This window comes from Topomyia yanbarensis, chromosome 3 (assembly GCF_030247195.1).
Source record: "Topomyia yanbarensis strain Yona2022 chromosome 3, ASM3024719v1, whole genome shotgun sequence".
Taxonomy (NCBI): domain Eukaryota; kingdom Metazoa; phylum Arthropoda; class Insecta; order Diptera; family Culicidae; genus Topomyia; species Topomyia yanbarensis.
The window spans coordinates 317,555,529-317,575,729 of NC_080672.1; the positions used below are offsets into that span (position 1 = coordinate 317,555,529).

The following is a 20,201-nucleotide window of genomic DNA, read 5'->3' on the forward strand; positions in this document are numbered from 1 at the left end:
TCATGTTTGAAAAAATGTGTTCATGACGAAGTATTTTTACCAGATATGTAAAAAACATGTCTAACAAGAAACATAAGGTGATTGTAATATCTCATTAGAAAATAATGACTTTGCTTAACGTGTTCATTTTACCGCCAGTTCCCCTACCTACCAGCACACTCACGCCAAACATTGAACCCAAGCGTACAATGCAAAATGAGTCAACGCTGATGATGATGGGTAGAGCGAAAGAGACAACTAGTACCACCACGACACTATTGAGATATCTGACGTTTAAAAAACGCACACTGAGATCTCGCATTTTTATACTACCGCCCTCCCCTTAAGCCCACAAGCGGTTTGTTTTCCTCCCAATTCGCAGTGCAAATGATTTGTTTTCCTCCCAATTTAAACGTCAAAACGGCACAATACCAACGCAGCTGGATAAGTCTATTAGCGCATTTCACCAAAATTCCACGCGGCCTTTCCCAATTGAAAGGAACGGCCGCGCTTAGCCCATCTGTCATAATATCGTGATTTTGCATAGCGAAGGGCTGAATGATAACACATTTTGTTCCAAAAAAACAGCCCTGCGTTATGCAACACTTTGTGCAGGTTGATTATACCAGTTGCAAGTGGGGCCAAATTCACCAAGTTTCGTTAAATTCCTTTTAAATTACAGAATTGATAAAATTGCTTAGATGAGCTAAACTAATTAATCAAATCCTGTTTTAAAAACTGTCCTTGCGTTTAAACCAAAATGGGAAGGTTATTACTACCACTACATTACCTAATTTCAAGCGCAAATACATCTGCTAGTTAAGCCAAAAATTTACTGGCAACATTACAGCGGCCGTTAGGAAGCAGTTGGAGCGGTCGCCTGTTGGACGACACAGGGTAGCGTCCCTCCACAGCCAGTGTAACGGACTTCTAGCACAGCTACACTGGCTGTAAAAAACACAGCGCAGTGATCTGCTTCGCCAGCCGTTCAACAGGGAACTGAGCGTGTCTGGCCAAGTCCGTTCTTTAAATAGTCGATGATGACGTCATTCATAGAAGCGTTGCGCACTAGGTACACCAATCCGTCGTACAGGGCTTGGGAAGCGCTATCTTCTGTGTGTTAATGCGCGATATTTTGACAAGGTTGTATATTATTTAATTTTTTAATGCTATGATATCGAAAATCTTTGGGTTTATCTATTGGAATCTATTCTTAGAAGTATTTCGAGGCGATTTGTGCAAAAAATTTGAAAATTTATCGTGAGATGGCTGAATTATATGCGTTTAAAATTGGACCACTTTTCGTTACATGCCATTTTTGTAGGATGTGCAGAGTGCACCCCCATATCGAAAACAAAGACGTAGTCCTACGTCAAAAGAAAGCTCTCATATCCACTGGACAACACGTTCCATGGCGACATGACCGGGAACTTCAGTGATACACACTTAATCTTGTTCTACCGAATCCCAGCTTTTTTCTCTACTTTTACCGAGTTTTGCACAGTCGAGCCCTCGGCTAACAATGCTTTTACCGAGATCTCAGTAGAAGTGACGTTTGTTTTGAATAAACTCGGCAAACATATCGCTGAAAATCAGCAAATTTACGCCACTTTGCTGAGCTATCAGTTGAAAATTTTTACTGAACTGAATTGAATGTGTATGGAAGATCTTACTTTCTTCTAGCATCTAAACCGTACATAGAAAATTAGGTATCAGATTTACGGTTCGCGCGTGATCATCCAAGAATACAAACGAATATGCGAAAGGCACACGGTTTTAAAATCGAATTTATACACGCGAAGTTACATACACGTTAGCACACGCAACATACACACGCATACGCGATTAAACACTTTGGCGTACAAATACTCGAGCCCTTCGTGATGATACACGCAATCGTAAAATCTCTACGCCCGCACATATCTGAACCGTACAATGAATATCACATTCAGAATCACTTCTATACTACCATTTCAGAACAACTGAAATTCATCTGATCTCATTGTTTATTTAAACTAGTTCATCGTTAAATATAACATGTTTCAAAATGATGAGTAATTTTGATTGGCGTTTTGTTTCACCGACCAACTGTTGAAAGAATGGAGTTTAATTGTTGAAATGCTCTGGAGGTCAGTTATTGCATACGTAAATTGAATATTTAGTTGTTTCTCATAATGTTATCTTTCGTGGACTGTAATCTTAATTTTTTTTTGTGATGATTTTTTTAATTTTTTTTTTAAAAGGATTGTTTGTTATAGATTGATGAATTTAATTTCATATGAAAGGTATAATTTTTAATTCTATTCTATTTAATCAACCAACACTGCGATTAAAATTTAATTTATATCTCATTTGGCATCTCAAGAGATGAAAAATAATTATCTTGTTGCATATTACAGAATGCATTCATAATTAAAATTTTACCCATATAATCAACTAAATCCGAAATAGAAATATTTTGATAGTGTTTGATAATGCTTTCAACCTTCAGTGGTATACATGGATTGAAACAAAATGTCAATGAAAATCGTTCCTTCTTGAAATATTTATAATGATAAACTAGTTAAAACCGGCAATGAGATCAGTTAAATTTTTGTGGTTTGTGAATTGGCTCAGGTGGTTGGGTCCAGGCTAAAACAAGCGTTCAAAAACTGAGACAACTAGCTACCTGCACAACCGTATGCCCAGCTTGTATGAACACAGTTGCTGTCTCTTACTCTATGTATTTCAGTAGGGTGTTCATCTTGGCTAGTTTGCTGTCAAAATCAATAATAATTTTCATTAACTATTATTTTGAGGATCTCTCAAAAATAAAAGGAAAACTAATAACATATTTTATTTAATGAACTAATTAGAAAAACAAGAATTAGTTTTTTATTTTTTGGTCGAATGGCTTTCAGTGCACGAACAGCCGATTCATCACAATTTGAACCAAAAAATTAGTAGAATTTTTGGTTTCGTCCTGGGACGGGACATGCGAAGACGGTCTTCTTTTTCTCTCCCGATATTGATATTATTTTGCAGGGAAAAATCTGCTTGCAAAATAATTTCAAGCAAATGCCGATGATAGTGTTGTGCCGATGCGGCATAGATTTCTGCCGATGAGGCAAAAAAATAAAAGAGCTCGAACATGACATGAATTATGTTATCATTTTCTGAACTGTGTAAAACAGCGTTAACCATAACTGTTTAGTAGAATAATTAAATTGCACGTGCCTTCGGTGCATTTTTCATATTTGTTTGTGTGCATCTACATGCATCTAAGCAACATGTAAAATATGTTTTCCAAATACACCTGGTATACAGCCAGGATATTACGATACTACCCAGGCATTTTTCATTCCAAGAAAATGAAAATCGTCAAGAAAGGTCCGGTTCGCAATTATAGGCCATCACTGAGGACTTTGAAGCAGTGCTACGAAATTTCAAAATCAGTTACCTATTTCTAGTTGCATTTACCGAACCGACATTCAAATTCAACGCCTCCCTCATTTATTCACTTTCCAACTGACTGAAATTTCATGCAGAATCGAATGCTTGAGTGCAGAGAAAATATAAATTCATTCACCAACCAAAACGTTCATTTGTTATTATGTCGACAGTTTGAAGCCAGAAGTTAGCATCTTCTACATTTTCGAGCATAGGTGAACTGCGTAATCTATATCTGGTGCACTTTTGCTCACTAATCCCTCTCAGAGCTATCATAAAAACAAAATTCACTTTGCTTCTGAAACCGAACTTGTCCATGCCTGACTGCGCTGCGTCGGGAGAACGAATAACGAGAGAAACGAATCAAAAATTTCATTCATCGCAACGAGCATGAATTTAATTTCGTTTTCTTTCAAGTTCACGCAGGGATGTTAATTTTTTAAGCTCTGCTTTGAAGCATTTAAAACCATCCTGTTAGTTTTGCACCAATTAGCGAACGTGTCTAACTGAGATTTCAGAAACAAAGCTACGTAAAATGACTTGTAAACATCTGCATAAGACACATTGACACACTCAATCAATAAATCCAAATCGTTTAGGTATAAAAGGAAAATATAAGGCCCCAAGTGACTCCCTTGAGGTACGCCGGACGTAACGTCAAAGAATGGAGATAAATGATTCCCGATTTTAACAGAAATTTTACGACCGATCAAATAAGATTTGAACCACTCTAAAACGTTGCCGCAGAATCTCAGTCGTTTTAATTTAGCAATTGGCCAAAAAGTCGGTGTAAATTGCGTCTACTTGGAATCGATCCTGTGGCGACCGAGCGATGAGCGAGGACGAATTTTGCACTAAATCGTATTCAGAGTTGGCAGCACCCTCTCAGATTTTAGTGAAACTTTCTGTACATGAAGATTTTGTCACAAAAAGTTATTTTGCATACTTTGTTTTCAAAAATGATCTAGACTGTCTTTTGAAAAGGGTCAAACTTTTTTCACTATTTTTTTTTCAAATGGATGTAGTCTAAAAACGACAAATCCTACAAACAAATTTTGTAGGAATGATTTTTACGAAATTGGCCAAATTTCTTAATAAAAATTTTGAAAAAATTCTTCATCGACTCTTACACTGAAAAAAATCGTCTTTAAAGAAATAAAGTCAATTTACTAAAAAAACCCACCTTTGATTTGGATGAAATTTTGTTCCAAGATAAGTAATTATGTTCCCCATCTACCTAGTGATGTATGTTTTTACTCGATTAACGCAAATAATCGATTAATTTCTTAAATAATGGACAAATTAATAATCTAATAGAAGATTTCGGTATAATCGAGTAAATCGATTAGCTGATATCAATTAATCGACAACATAATTCATGAAGATAATGTGCTAATGGTAAATATGAAAACGGCAAAACAAAATATCCAAGCGACTCAAAATTTCAAAATAGACCCAGCGACCCTTTTTTTGTTTGGTTCACAAAATAAGATTTTCTACCTAATCGATTATTGATTTTAATCGATTGTCTTGACCGATTAATCGAATCATTTAACCGTTGTGTGTCCGACGCGGTACCCGGGTACCTTTTTAAGTTTCAATTAATTAAATTCCTATGTTTTATCCATAGCTGGAAATTGAAACTTTGTGACATCTTAGAACTTCACTAAGTCAAGCTTTTGGGTTAATAATGTTGTTGATATAGTAAGGGTGGGAGTGAGGAGGGGCTCCTGAATTTTTTTACTACGTAACAGGCCGACGTGGGTACCCGGGTACCCACAAAACTAAAATGCCCGTAACTAAGGTAATTTCCAACCGATTTCGATACATTTGGCCGTTTTGGATTCAGGAACTTATCCACTTTTCGACTTGATAAAAATGAATCGGGTTACTTTATTCGGTTCCCGCGAATCCGGGTTTCCGGAAGCAGGTTCCAGTGCTGGGGTACTATTTGCGAACTTCAATGGAATACTAGCAATATGGGTATCAAAATTCTTGGAATTGCATCAGTTGGCTGTATCTCGTGGTTTTGGAACCATTTGGTGGTTTGACCCCGGAACGGACATTCCGGAGCAGGTTCCCGTGGGGCCGTGAGTGGCCATTCCATTCCAATTCCATTTTTCAAATTGCCATAGGGTCCCGTAACAATAAAAAACAGACTTCCGAGACAATTTGAAGAGTTTTGATACTCATATTGCTAGTACATTATTAAAATTTACAAATCATATCCTAGTACTGGAACATTACTCCGGAAAATCCGGATTACCAAAACCAGATCCATTATTCCGGTTCTATTGTACAGAATCAAAAAGTGGATGAGTTCCTGAATCCAAAATATCTAAAAGTGTTCAAATCGGTTGCAGGAAGCCATAGTTATGAGCATTTCAATTTGTGGGTACCCGGGTACCCTCGTTGGCCTGTTAAAGGTGTTTTTTTGTTGGACACATAACTGTTAATCAAGCTCTCAAAAATTATTCGATTGACGCATAATCGATTATTTGCAAAAATCAGACATCACTATACCGTCAAAAATTCAAGTTGGGCACATTCAAGGATAAGAGTTATTTGAAAAAAACTTTTCCTTGTCCAAACTGAATTTTTATTCAGTGTATTTTTATCGAAAACTAAACCAATGAAAGTCATAATCATCTCTGAATCCAATCAAACTCAGTTCGTGAGAAGATATTGTTTAATTTAGCAATTTAGTATATTTTTTATTAATCAAGAATCCAATTGAAAAGTGTTTATGTCATTAAGCAAGTATTCCATTATTACTTCTTTATTTTCCTATTTAGTTCTGAAGAAGGATCACGTGACAAACCCGTCAACGTACTTACTAATGCTTGAGCCCTTCGCGACTATCCACGGCACCTACACGCGAGATCTCTCAAACATAATAACATCCCGGAGATCAGGTGAACGTCATAGCGCTTATAAATTTTCAAACGCGATCTCAAGCGTGAATTTAACAACTCCCGCGCTCACACGATCATGATTCAGTCACTTTTGGAAGATTCTATTTTTGGTATCAGCAGACTAGGTCCATGCCTTGAGTTAAACCAATTAAAAAAAGAAAGCCCTTATATCCACTGGACAACACGTTCAATGGCGACATGACCGGCAACTTCAGTGATATGGAAGCTTTTACTTTCTTCTAGCATCTAAACCGTACACCGAAAATTAAGTATCGGATTCACGCGTGTGTGTGTGTTCCAAGAACACACGCGATTATACGAAAGGCACACGGGTATAAAATCGAATTTATACACGCGAGGTTACATACACTTTAGCGAACAAATGTTCAAGCCCTTCGCGATGATACACGCGATCGCAAAACCTTTACGCCAGCACATATCTGAACCGTACAATGAATATCACATTCAGAACCATGGCCCGCTGCTTAAGGCCAAGCAGTGTTTTAGTGGGCAACGTTGCCTGTCTCCTCTGCAATTGTAGTGTGACTAGCTGATAGCTCTACAACTCCAGTAGGACAACTATCAAAAAAAAAAAAGATTTCGAAACATTTCAGTTCCACAAAATTGTTACCATCATAGAAGTACACCATTTTATTGAACAGATATATCGAACAGTTCTTGAGTTATTCTATTTTTTTGTTTTAAAAAGGCCTACACAGAAAAAAAATATTTTGTAATTTAAAATTTATTTTCATGCACATATTTGGAGCAAAAATATAAAAGTAAAATTAAGTTCCACCACAAATACACACTACTTGTCGTGCTTTGTTCAACGAATTTTATTATAATTTTACACGTTGATTGAAGAATGCAGTTTCATTAAACCGGATACCAATGCACATTAATATATTTTTATTCCGATACTGCTGTAAAATAAATGACATGTAATATTACACGAACGAATGTGTACAATCATACTCTTTTTGATGCTCCCATTGAGTGCATCGAATTAAACTTAATTTTCAATCAAATTTTTGATTCAAACTTTGTATGTTTACATTCGTATTGATTTACATGTCGTTTAAATTTCATCATTTTTTGGTGTGAACCATGTATTCCCCTTGGTTGAGGGGTTTGACGGTATTGCAAACATCATCAAGCATATTGCGTGCATCAGTGCTAAAGAACCTTTGACAGACAATTGTTTTAAGATGGTTATTACATTACGCCTCGATAGTAATGTGTGGAGTTTTTTCATACAAACGACTACTGGTCTGTGCGCGATGGCGTGGCCGACTCGCGGGTTGACGTGAATTGATTTTTGCTGTGGGTCGTGTTTGCAAACATTATTCCACAGCTTAATGGCGGGGTTGTTGGACACGGCTCGCAGTGGAGGCTATTGTGTGTCGATTTATCGGTCGACTTCGTCATCGTGCAAATTATTTTAAAAAAATGTAAAAGTAGAAGCCTATTAGCGTTAATTATTGTGCACATTTGAAAGTTTACATTCAAATTTGTTATGAATATATACCAAATTCGTTACTGATACTTTGTGCATGTATCATGCAACTAGCTGTTGGGAAATTGTATTCTGAAGTGATTATGACTTTCATTGGTTTAGTTTTCGATACAAATACACTGAAAAAAATTCTGCTTGGACAAGGAATTCTTTTTTATTTAAGTTATTTAACTTTTTTCATTGAAGTGCCCAACTTGAATTTTTGACGGTAGGTAGAGAACATAATTACCTATATTGTAACAAAATTTCATCCAAATCAAAGATGGGGTTTTTTAGTAAGTCGACTTTAAATTTTCAAAATAGATTTTGTTCAGTATAGCAGTCGATGAAGAATTTTTTCAATATTTTTATTCAAAAATTTGACTAATTTTGTGAAAATCACTCCTCTAACATTTTTTGTAGGATTTGTCATTTTTAGACAAAATTGGCAAAAAAAGTTTGACCCTTTTCAAATGACAGTCTAGATCATTTTTGGTGAAACAAAGTATGCAAAGTGGCTTTTTGTGACAAAGTCTTCGTGTACAGAAAGTTTCATTAAAATCTGAGAGGGTGCTGCCAACATTTGTTCGAATTGGCGCGAAATTATGTGAGCTACTAGATTTGTGTAAGTAGATCGCTTGGGGACGAAGCCGTGGTGAGTTTCGCGAAGAGATTTAATCACAGAGTTATTGAGGTTTACGCACTTATGATCAAACCATTTAGCACACAATTCGCAACAAATCTTTTGACTCCGTTAGCCAGCAGAACCAAAACAAGAGACAGCATCGCACTTATTGCTTTTGGTCATTATGACAGAGACTGAACTGTACAGAGCGATGGCTATTGAAGCACTGACAACTGACATACAAGTAAAGTTATCAACTTGTGTAAGAAATAAAACTGTCGTTTTGAAATGACAACAGCAAGTAGCAACTTGCCACTGGTCGGCGCTTCGATCGGCCAGCAATCGCTATACGGGACTTGTGTGCAAACTTGGATACAATGGTGACTCACGCATGCGAATCTGTATGCGATGGTGATTTTCAACGTATTTTCATTTAAATGTTTACACAGGTTTTTCTGGAAAGTTTGTTTCAGCTTATATGTCTGTTCTCTGTGTTGAAAGTGAAGAACGAAGGTGGCTTCCTGTAGATGAGTACGATATAAAATCACAGAAATCACTCAACGGTAGTGGTTAATCGGAGGAATAGCAATGGTACGATATTGGCAGTTAACAGTTCTTCCACTTTATCGATTGTAATCAGTCAACAAAACCGAGCATCGCGAAAAAAATGGTAAAATTTATGCGAACTAAAACTGAAACGATATTATTTGGCAGTGTTGGCAGAACCATAGATGTACATACCTTTGTGTCATTGCCATCCCGTTTTATAAATACTGGATTGAGTTGGAGTGAATCCAACCTAGTCAATCCTGTATGAATAGGGGGTTTGAGTTTTCCTGTTTCTCTTAAAATTATTCTAGTGGCAAGAAGACTAAACGATATAAAAAGGAGAAATTAATGGATAGTCAATGCGCCAGCTATGCAGAAAACAATTCCGTTTCTATCGAATCTGTGCTCCTCGTTTGTTACTTTATTGCACCTACCGACCCAATTATCACTTTTTTATCTTCTACAAAGCTTCTACCAAGCTTCCCTCTCGGGCCTACAAAACCGAGACTGGTGTAACGGCAGCATCTTCTTTCCAAGGTCCACTACAAGGCGCAGCTGTTATAATGAATGGGTGCATCATGGCCTGCTATATGGACGTTTAGTGACTCCGCTCACGCTGCTCTCTTTCGTGTGAAAAAATGACTACGGCGACGACGCCTAGTTTGTTGAAAGCACCTTTCTTCTTCCTTATCGACTAACCTAGTTCACTGAAGTAGGCATCCTCCTCTGCTGACTGTGCCGTGTGGTGGTAGGGTGGCGCCAGAAATCACCGCTTGACACGCAGCCACGCTAGACGTACTTGCCTAAATCCTCGTGGAAATCGTGCAGGTAGGCAATTAGCTGCGGAAACGACGGCCGTTGCTTGTAGTCCGCCAGCCAGCAGCAGGACATAACCGTGTAGCTGTGGTTGCGTATGTAAGGGAGAAAAGTGAAACAATAGCGTGAATAAAATGGGAAAAAAGTGAATTTACTTGTTTTTTTATGCATCACATGGTATTTGCTTGCGGGTAGAATGAAAGTACATTTTTTCTAGGTTTACTACAATCGGTGAGATTATGCTGACCGGAAGGCATTGTTGGACCTAAGAGGATTTACATTGAAATGAATTTATGGTGATCAGTGTTAATATCATATAGTTGGAGGTGTTAAGACTAACCTATTCAGTTCATAAGAATAAGTTGAATATATGAAAAGAATTTGCTGTCTGAACGTACTATCATTATTGTTCTATTTATTGCGGAAACATAAACTTTAATGAAGTCAAATGCGACAATCGCAACTTTTTCCTCGTTCGACCCATCCATTTTCAAATTTCTACCCGTTATCTTCTTTTCCAGCAATTAGCCATAAAAACGATGTCGCCGTCTGCGTCTGTGGGAGACATAAGTAGGGTGAAAATGAAACAGAAGAAAGAAATATATGGCTGTTTATTCATTCATAGCATCAGTTGCCAGCGATCTCAGTTGCAGTGCGATGTGAACCGACTAAGCCTAGTAAGTCAACGAGCAAAGTGCCTCATTTTTGCATAAAACCCCATAAACATAAACTGCGAGGAGGAGAGAGCTTCAATGCCGAAAAGTCAGTCTACATGGAGAAAGGGAACAAGACAGCATTCTCCGGCGTGTCTCGTTGGGGATAAAAAAAACGTTATTCTGGGACGACCAGATTCAACCGCCATTCTACTAGCCTAGCCGGTGGATGGTTGGAGGATTGCAAAGACTGCTGGAATATTAACACTTTGCAAATAATTTGTCTTAAAACTTTTATACATATTTCAAGCAACTTTTTGCTTTTTATTACCGACGAAAGACTGAACGCATATTTGTTTTTCTTACGTTTTTTGAGGTTTCCTTATTTTTCATGTATTTTGATTTTCTTGATTGTTAGTGTATCTTGATGTTATTGATTATTTACGTTCTTGTCTCGAGATTTTTAAATTTTTTAAGATTTTTGATAATTTGTTAAATTTTTCAAAGCTTCTCAAAATTCACAATTACTTGTTTTTCTCCAGTTTCTTGAGTTTTATTTTTATTTTTTCGCTATTTATGAAGGAAACATTTCGACGATGGCAACAAATAATTACCTATATTTAGTGGCGATGATTACGAAACAGGTCTGAAGGAATACGTCCCGATAGAAAGTCTCCCCAACAAGTCTACATTAAATTCTAAAACTATGAAACAAGAGATTAGTGAGATAGTAAAGAAATAAACAGTAAAATAGTAAAACAATCAAATAGTAAAATCAGTCTGCATTTGAACTCTACCACAGCCAATGCTATTTGCAAGCAAAGCAATCGTTAGTCGCCCTAGGCTGGCGTGAATTTTTTTTCTGATCCGACTTGTGATTCCGGAGTTACGGGTTGAAGAGTGAGGCCACACAGCAAATTTCAAACTGGTACCACCATGATAAAAAAATCATGCAAAATGGGTGAAAAAATACTTGATTTTACCAGTTTAGCTCACTAATGACTAACCAAAGTCACTTTGACTACATTGGTCACATACGACGGTTCTTGTTTCCACATAAAAAAGAACTGAAAATGTTAAAGTTTTTGATGCCAAATGTATTCAAAATTAAATTGTGCTCTTAAGAGTATTGTGCAAAGCTTACTAATTCGTTTTCAAGGCTATCGTGTGAGTTCTTCCCCTCTTCGAGGTTTTGGTATTTTTTCTTCTTTTGTGTGTACGCGTTACCGTTAATCGATCAGCAGAGCAGTGACAAAATTTTTCATCTTGTGAGTTTCTGTTAGTAATGATAAGTAATGTTATTGTATTGCCTTCCACTTTCATTATTCTATTAAGGAGCACTGGGAAATTAGCCTGTGCAAAAATGACTTCTCCCTACAATGGTACGGCTCAGGGTGAGATGAAAGGCGAAATTAAATCGGCTCCCCGGCTCACAGTGGCACGACTTAGAACAAAAGGTGGACTAAAGTCCAAACTTTGCCGTATCGGTTCAAATAGGACGTTTTTATGTAATTTTGGTACGCTGCATTCGTTTTTGATATTAAAACAATTCAAAAATAAGCGTTTACTATTCATTAGGGTGCCTCAACAATATTTTTTTCGAAAACGCTCTAAAAATTTGTGTATATTCATTTTCGTTTGCTAAATCGTTTTTGATATTAACACATGTAAACAATTTTTTCATTATACGTTGGGGTGGCTCAGAAAAATATGTATTTGTGAAGGTTCAAACATTAAACATTTTTTAAAGAAGTTTTTGTGTGTTGAATTTCCATTTTAATTATGAAAATAGAAATTTACTTTACTACTAATTAGAATGGCTCAAAAGTAAGTATTTTGTCTTTTATAATGATTTTTTTCAATAGTAATTTTGGAATTTATTTTCCATATTGAAACGAATTAATTGACATCTCATTATGGGGCTTCAGAAATGACTATTTTGTTTTTACGGATCAACTAAGATGTGTTCGACTAATTTTGAAACATTTAATTCATTAGTGGGTTACATTTTCTATCATTTTCAAAACAAACATTTTGAGCGTCTTAGTGGAATGTTTAATTACATTCACTAATAAACAAGATGGTTAACGATTTTTTTTTTCGTAGGTGTGTTATTTGGATAATATCGCATACCCTTAAGCTATATCAGTGCTATGCAAATTCGGATCAAAATAGTCTCATCAAATGACTAGAACTCAACTGTGTTCACTCTATTTGACAGTTATTGCGTAAGTTAGCAAGAAATAGTTCCAGAAACATTTTATAATCAATTTCTGATAGTTGAAAATATTTACTGATTTCCAAACATTATCAATACCTCTGCCATCTAAAAAAAACATACTTCCCACTCGGCTCGTTACTTTTGATCACTAGTAAAACCCTTGTAGATCATGCTCTCAATGCTATTTGAAAGCCGTGCATGTATTCGTGTCATTATTCTAGCTATAAAGTGATTATTTAAATTCAATATCAGTAATAACCATGCGTCTCCATTCACAGTTTTTTTTAAAATTTTGATTGCTTATCGCAAGTTTTCGCAAAACTAGCTTATACTCATTTTAAAGAGAAAATTAAAAGCTTTCGAATGAGTATAGTGTGATCGCGGGCATTCACGGGCGTCGTTGTTGTTATCGCATTAGAAGTTCGAACTCCATAAAAAATCATGACAAACAGTTATTTAAACACTAACTAAACCGACTAGTTACTTATTTTTGGCGATTTTACGATGTAATTTTATCACACGGATAATTTTGGTGAAGTAATGCAATGCATAAAATCAACCATTTCTTTAAAAAACGAAAATAACCGGATGTAGTTCCTATGGTCAAATTATGCAAAAAACACTAGAATTATGCCCTTAAAAAAGATGCCAAAAATTCATTTTACGTTCAAATCACTTAACCCTTAAATGCGCAATGTTGTTTTAAAACAACATTGCGAAAACCATCTCAAAATTATCATAGTAACGTATTAAAACTGTTAGACAATTTTCAGATAATTTGAAAAAAATTGCTTTGCGCCTTTAAGGGTTAAAATCTCGCAAAAATGTCTCCGAAGGCTCAGCTGATAGGAGAAAAATACTAGCGAGATTATTGCATAACATTTATATATGGACTTAAGTCCGGGTTCGTCCCACTGTGCGGCTGAAGCTATATCCATGCTCCTCGACTGGGCCGTTTGTGATCTTTTTCCGGGCCAAAGACAAAAACATTTTGAATTTGAGATTTCCTGAATTCTGACGGAATGATATTCGACTTTGAAAGAAATATCACTACACTCAAAACGAATCTTTGGGACCAACCAACCTCATACTTGTGCAATACAATATCGTACCCCCTAGTCACACGCTGTTGGCTACACAGTGCAGAGATAACTTGAATAACACATAGAGGAATTATGGTTAAAACCGACACCTTAAGCTTAACACTTTTTCTAAGTTGCCACAAAAACAATAAAATTATAATTTTAATGCACAATTCTTCTTCAGAAAATTCTTAACAAGATTTAATTTTTTCAGCGCTTCGAAAAATTAATTTCATTGAAAATTATTGGTTGTAAAACTTGGAAAACAAAGTGACTTTTTGTAGGCACTGCGGGTAAAACCGACACCCTATAGGGGTAAGATCGACACCCCCTTTAATTTACTTTCTATCCACTTTATTAAAATCTTTATTTTTATTAAAAATTAGATATATGCGTGATTAATAAAGTGTGAGTATGTATGATGCAAAATATGTGCTTTTTATTGCTTCATCATGTAGTGAGGGGAAGAAAGTTCGAAAGCGTAGTACTATAAATAAGAGTATTTTATGCTATAGGATTATTTATTGATATGAGTATTTCCAAATAATCCTTGCGCACATCATTGCAACTTCCAGTGTCATTTTATTTCGTAAGAGAAGATTTGCAAGCGTTCTACGTTCTGCTAATTGGATTCATTCACTTATAAGTGACACACACACATTTCTTAGTAAAACTATCTTTTTCAGATTTGATTTTTCGGACTCTGATTATCAACGATCTATTGGGGTATACATAATATCATTGTCTCATTGTGATAAAGTTCGTCTATGACAAACCAAGAAAACACTAGAAATTCGGTTTGATGAGCTTTTTGGAGAAATAGCAAAAGCTTCGATAGAATTAGATAAGCAAAAATTCCAATTTTTGATTTTTAAAGAGGCTTATAAGAAATAAACACAATAAAAGTATTTCTGTGTATTTCAGCTATTACTATAGTGTGCTAATAGTGTAATTGAAGTGTCACAAAGATCCCCAGCCTTTTGTAATGAATCGCAAGTAAACACAACCATCTTAACAGTGTGTCGGTTTTACCCTAACCAAAGGGTGTCGGTTTTACCCCAACAGCGCACATTTTTTTATAAAAGCAATTAAAAATATTGAATTTCTCAAACTCGTCTTCAATGCATCTAATTGATCATAGGAAAGGCCGATAATAATAGGTACTGAAAAATGGGGTGATTTGAAAAGCTTTTGTTCGGTTAAAACCTTAAAATCTACCAACGAAATTTTACATCCAGACGAGTATGAACGCTGCTGTCGTATGTTTTGTTTATTTTTCTGACATTCGGCGCACTAACGTAAATCCAATTTTTTTTCAAATGCTCTACATAAACGTACTAATAATAATGTATCATTATGAAATGAATAAAAATTTGATTTCTAGGCAAAGTTGTGGGGTGTCGGTTTTACCCATAGTGTCGGTTTTTCCCACAATTCCCCTACCAACGTCCCCATGTTGTCCCATTTGTGATCGCTGCTGCAATGATGAGAAGTTTATATAGCTCATTCGAACTACTACTCATCAAGTGTCGTTATCGCCTATGGCAGCGGTTCTGAACCTTGTTTGCTCCGCGGACCCCTTCGAAATCACCTTGGCTCATCGCGGACCCCTTCGAAATTATTCTAGGCGGTCGCGGATCCCTCCGAAATTACCCTGGGCGATTGCGGACCCCCCACGGCTTAACATCGATTTATATGCTGTCAATAAATTATTTTCAGGCTGATACGATAAAAAAACTTGAAGTTTTAATATCCATCCGGAAAAGATTTTCCTCTTAGCGGACCCCCAGCAACGACTTCACGGCCCCCTAGGGGTCCGCGGACCCCAGATTGAGAATCGCTGGCTTATGGTGTAAATAGCTATTTTACGATATTATCTAACTCATTATTAATGTGAAGCTTATATAGACGATTTTCGTGCTAAATAGTATTCAGAGTTGGCAGAATTTAATAAAACCTTCTGTACATGAAGACTTTGTCACAAAAAGCCAATTTGGATACTATGTTTTTCCAAACATGATCTAGACTGTCTTTTGAAAAGGGTCAAACTTTTTTAACCAATTTTTTTTTACAAATGGCTATAGTCTGAAAATGACAAATCCTACAAAAAAAAAATGTTGTAGGAGAAATTTTCACAAAATTAGTCAAATTTTTGAATAAAAATGTTTAAAAAATTCTTTATCGACTCTTAGACTGAAAAAATCGATTTTAAAAAATTTAAGTCGATTTACAAAAACTATCTTTGATTTGGATGAAATTTTGTTCCAAGATAGGTAATTTTGTTCTCTACCTACCGTCAAAAATTCAAGTTGGGCACTTTCAGGGAAAAAAGGTTTTTGAAAAATACTTCTAAAAATCATCTCAGAATCCAATTTCCCAACTGCTTGAACGAAGGCAAAGTTAAGCCATTAAACATCATCGTTATATGCGAGATTTAACTAAATACCACTTGGCCGTGTACGAAGAAGTATCTTGTCTATGCACCCGCTCGGGAAGTAGAGATCGATGGTGTAGTCTTCAACAGGGGCCTTAATTGCGAAGTATGGGGTTCGCTCCTTCAAGAACCCTTTGCTTCGTCCAGTGAAAAGTTCTGGTTCGCAAGTAATTGCGTTCAGGAAAAATCAAGGAGTATATGAAAACAACTTATTTTCCGTCAGTCTCATTTGGTTCCTTTCGCCGAATCTGCTCTTCCAAACTTTAATCTTTTTTTACGGGGCTAGTCTATCTGTTCACCTTTTTGTGTCGCGAGGTATGAACTGCCATAGTTGCACACAATTGGGCCTACAACGACTTATTGTAGAAACAAGGCACGCTGAGGAAAATCCGGAGAAAACCATGAAAAGTTTTCCTACTCTGGAGAGACTCCGCATGATCTCTCGACATATCCCGCATATAAATTATGTGGGGACAAAATGAAACATTCTTTCAAAGAACGCTCCGATAAGAAATGCAAAAGTGCGCTACGCCACCGACAACGACTAATTTCTTCGTTTCCTTGTACACTAATGAGCGAGAGTGTGACCATCCCATTATGGGAACCTTTTCTAATGTGGATATAAATTTCCGAAAGAAGAAAATCAGTTTTCTCTCCTAAGCTTCCTCGTAAAGGCCTGAGAGTGTCCCTTGAAGGGCGCTCTTACAGAACCGAAGTAAGTGGTTCCTGGTCTCGGTAATCTTAGAAACTAGCAGGAATTTCCACATGGGACATCAAAAACACCAAGTGTTCCTAAATGTCCCCCCAGGTTTTACACAATGCATTAGCACTACGATTAAAGGTCAGACGAAACGAGCACCCGACACGAACAACCGTGAACAGTCTCCTACTTCGTGGTGGGCAGAGATTGCTTAGAATTGTACTCGAAAGGGACTCTTGATAGTCGGATCGCCCGAATTTTTCCCAATATACGCGACGCAACAAATGCAAATGAAAAACTTGATGAAAGCTGGAAACGCGGTTATTGGCACGGGTCCGTCGACGGATTAATGGACGGATTATCAGAGAAACAATGTTTCGTCTGGTGGCTTGGGCCTACTTTGTATATTCGATTCATCCTGTGATTGGAATACACGGAACGTTCATCATATGATGACAGCTATGCATCGCTTTCATGCTAAGTGGAAACCAATTTGCTTGCTAACGCCCACGAGTTCAAATTACCAGAATGAGAAATGTTCACACGTTATTCAGCTCCGGATCGATACAACCTGGAAAGTGTGTGTCGAAGAGACAATTAAGAACATCTTTTCCGTCCGTCGCATAAACACCATCTCTGGTTTTTAAGGAGTTCATCTGAAAATCATTCGATTTCCAGAGAATTTTATTTAACCTGCTAGCCTCGTTCAGACTAGAGACATTAGGTTTTGCCAGCCAGCACGTTCTGCAGATCTAAGACATTTCTTATATGCACAACGAGCTGACCTGAAAGCCCTGGAGTCATCACGCTGACGCCGGTTCCAAGCTCTGCTCATAACCTTCTTCATTCTTTCAAGCTCAGCCCTCCACCAAGGGTTTCGCTAGTCGATTTAACATTACGAAGTGGACAAGCTTCTTCGTAGGATGCTACTATGAATGAGTATGTCGTACCCACAACGTCATCTAAGTCGTCTAGTTGACTAATTGTTGGAAAATATCCATGAAATTTAGTCGCCAAGTTTTCCAAAAAGAGGTCCCAGTTTGTAGATTTAGGATTACGATATGTTACCACATTGAAGGTGACATCAAAATGATCGAAAAATATATATTTAGACGGTTCAGTTTCATTTGGAACCTGCCAATTTCCCAGCTTATGCGAAATTCTATCAGAGCAAAGCGTTATGTCTAACATCTCCTCCCTCCCAGACCTCGCAAAAGTTGGACGGTTTCCCACATTCAGAATATGGATATTTGTACTACTTATGTACTCCATCAGTTCAGAGCCTCTCAGATTGATGTCTGAGCTGCCCCAGATGATGTGATAAGCATTCGCATCATTGCCGATAATGAGTGGAAGCCTATTTCTGCTACAATATGATACAACGCTGAAATCATCAGAAGCAGATGACTCGTTATGCGGTAGATATGCTGAACAATATATATATATATATATATATATATATATATATATATATATATATATATATATATATATATATATATATATATATATATATATATATATATATATATATATATATTTATATATATATATATATATATATATATATATATATATATATATATATATATATATATATATATATATATATATATATATATATATATATATATATATATATATATATATATATATATATATATATATATATATATATATATATATATATATATATATATATATATATATATATATATATATATATATATATATATATATATATATATATATATTGTCTACGTTTCCGACAGTCAATGTAACTGTGACAACACAGATATCGCGAGTTGTGAGCTCCGATATGAGACACGCGTCAATACCCTTATTTGCAAGAATGCAAGCACGAGGCATTTCACGTGGGTTAGTCATGCCTGCCTTGTTGTAAGCAGGGCATAGCATGTGCTAAGTAACTTTCCAAAATAGAAGTTTGCTTTATGGAAATACGGTTTTTAAACCAATGCTATGGAAGCTTTACCTTCCTGTATGAGTCGAAATAAATTCATAGTTGCTGTACGTTTATGCTGGAGATTGATTTGTGCTATTCTAACCCTTGTTGATTAGAGAACTATACATTTCATTTTCAACATAAATTGCACAACAACTAGAGGACACCAAGCGAGTTGGGATGTTAACGCATAAAGCGAGCCATATCAGGTTTAATTGGGTACGATCATTTGATTCCCACGATTTGCGAAAAAAATAATGGTCCACTGTGTCAGATATTCGCATAACACAGTAAGGGCAAACCCCAAAATGCTCCGTGCGCGACTGGCATATTTTAGACCCTCCAGTCATCAAGTCCTCGAACTACACCTTGACTTAGGGTTTCCTACTGTCAGTCGCCTCCTACGACATGGAAGCAGGACCCCAGTGGCTCAATTCTTGACCGGATACCACACGGCCTCTGAGCAGGTTCATCTGTATACATCGAAATTTGATAATCGAAACTCAGCAAAACTTCACCGAACTACCATCAGCCGAGAGTCTCAGCAAATCCCCAGCCAACAAAAATTCGGCAAAATTAAGCGGATCATCGGTGAAAAAAAACTTCGGTGCGTAGAGTGAACGTTCAGCTGCGTAATGCAGCATACTGGCGAGTTCGTCCAACTCTTCCCAGGCTCCGTTCGCCATTGAGAATCTTTTGAAACCCCTCAACTATTTTACCCATAGCACGGGTCGTATGAAGCTATGGAATTGGGGTTCCCTGTTTGGTGGGTTTTTACCACTGGAACAGGTAGTCCGTAGAGTAATTCTTAGCCGGTTGAAACCACCACTACCGACAATACACGTCTTGTCTAGCCGTGAAGTTTCTTGGTTATGCAACTAATACTTCCCGTTATTATTTTATTGCAAAAAACTATGTAGTCTTCATTTTATTATATTCAGAATCACACATATTTTATCGCATGTAATTTTAAATGTTCATTGATTTGATGGCATTGTAAGGGAACACGTATCCACCGGTTAATTCCAATCAAGCTGCCATTTCTTTGGACTGGGCAAACTAGTTTCTTTTTTTTGTTTAGTGTTTATTTCACCAACCGGGCAAGGAATCCACTGTGCATTTAGTGCACATGGTAAATACACATGGTCTTGTCTGGGCGAAATGATGCTTGAGAATTGAGAATTGACAATTCGCGAGGAGAATCGAAAACCAGTTACCATTTTACGTCAGTCATACCAGCAAGACGAATAAATGTATTATTTCCATATTCATTGGATTATTTTGGTCCATTAAATCATCAATCAATTATAGTAACTGCTGTATTGAGCACTTTCATA

At 36.6% G+C, this 20,201-nt stretch overlaps 1 protein-coding gene across 1 annotated transcript in view; it reads right to left on the reverse strand.

Annotated features, from left to right (window-relative positions):
- Positions 1-4,582: 4,582 nt before the first annotated feature.
- Positions 4,583-20,201, reverse strand: part of LOC131693211 (tyrosine-protein kinase Drl) — a 245,305-nt gene continuing 229,686 nt past the window's right edge. Inside the window, exon 12 of the mRNA XM_058980860.1 lies at positions 4,583-9,896. Coding sequence (XP_058836843.1) covers positions 9,785-9,896 — 112 coding nt within the window. The 3' untranslated portion in view covers positions 4,583-9,784. The remainder of the gene's footprint in view (positions 9,897-20,201) is intronic.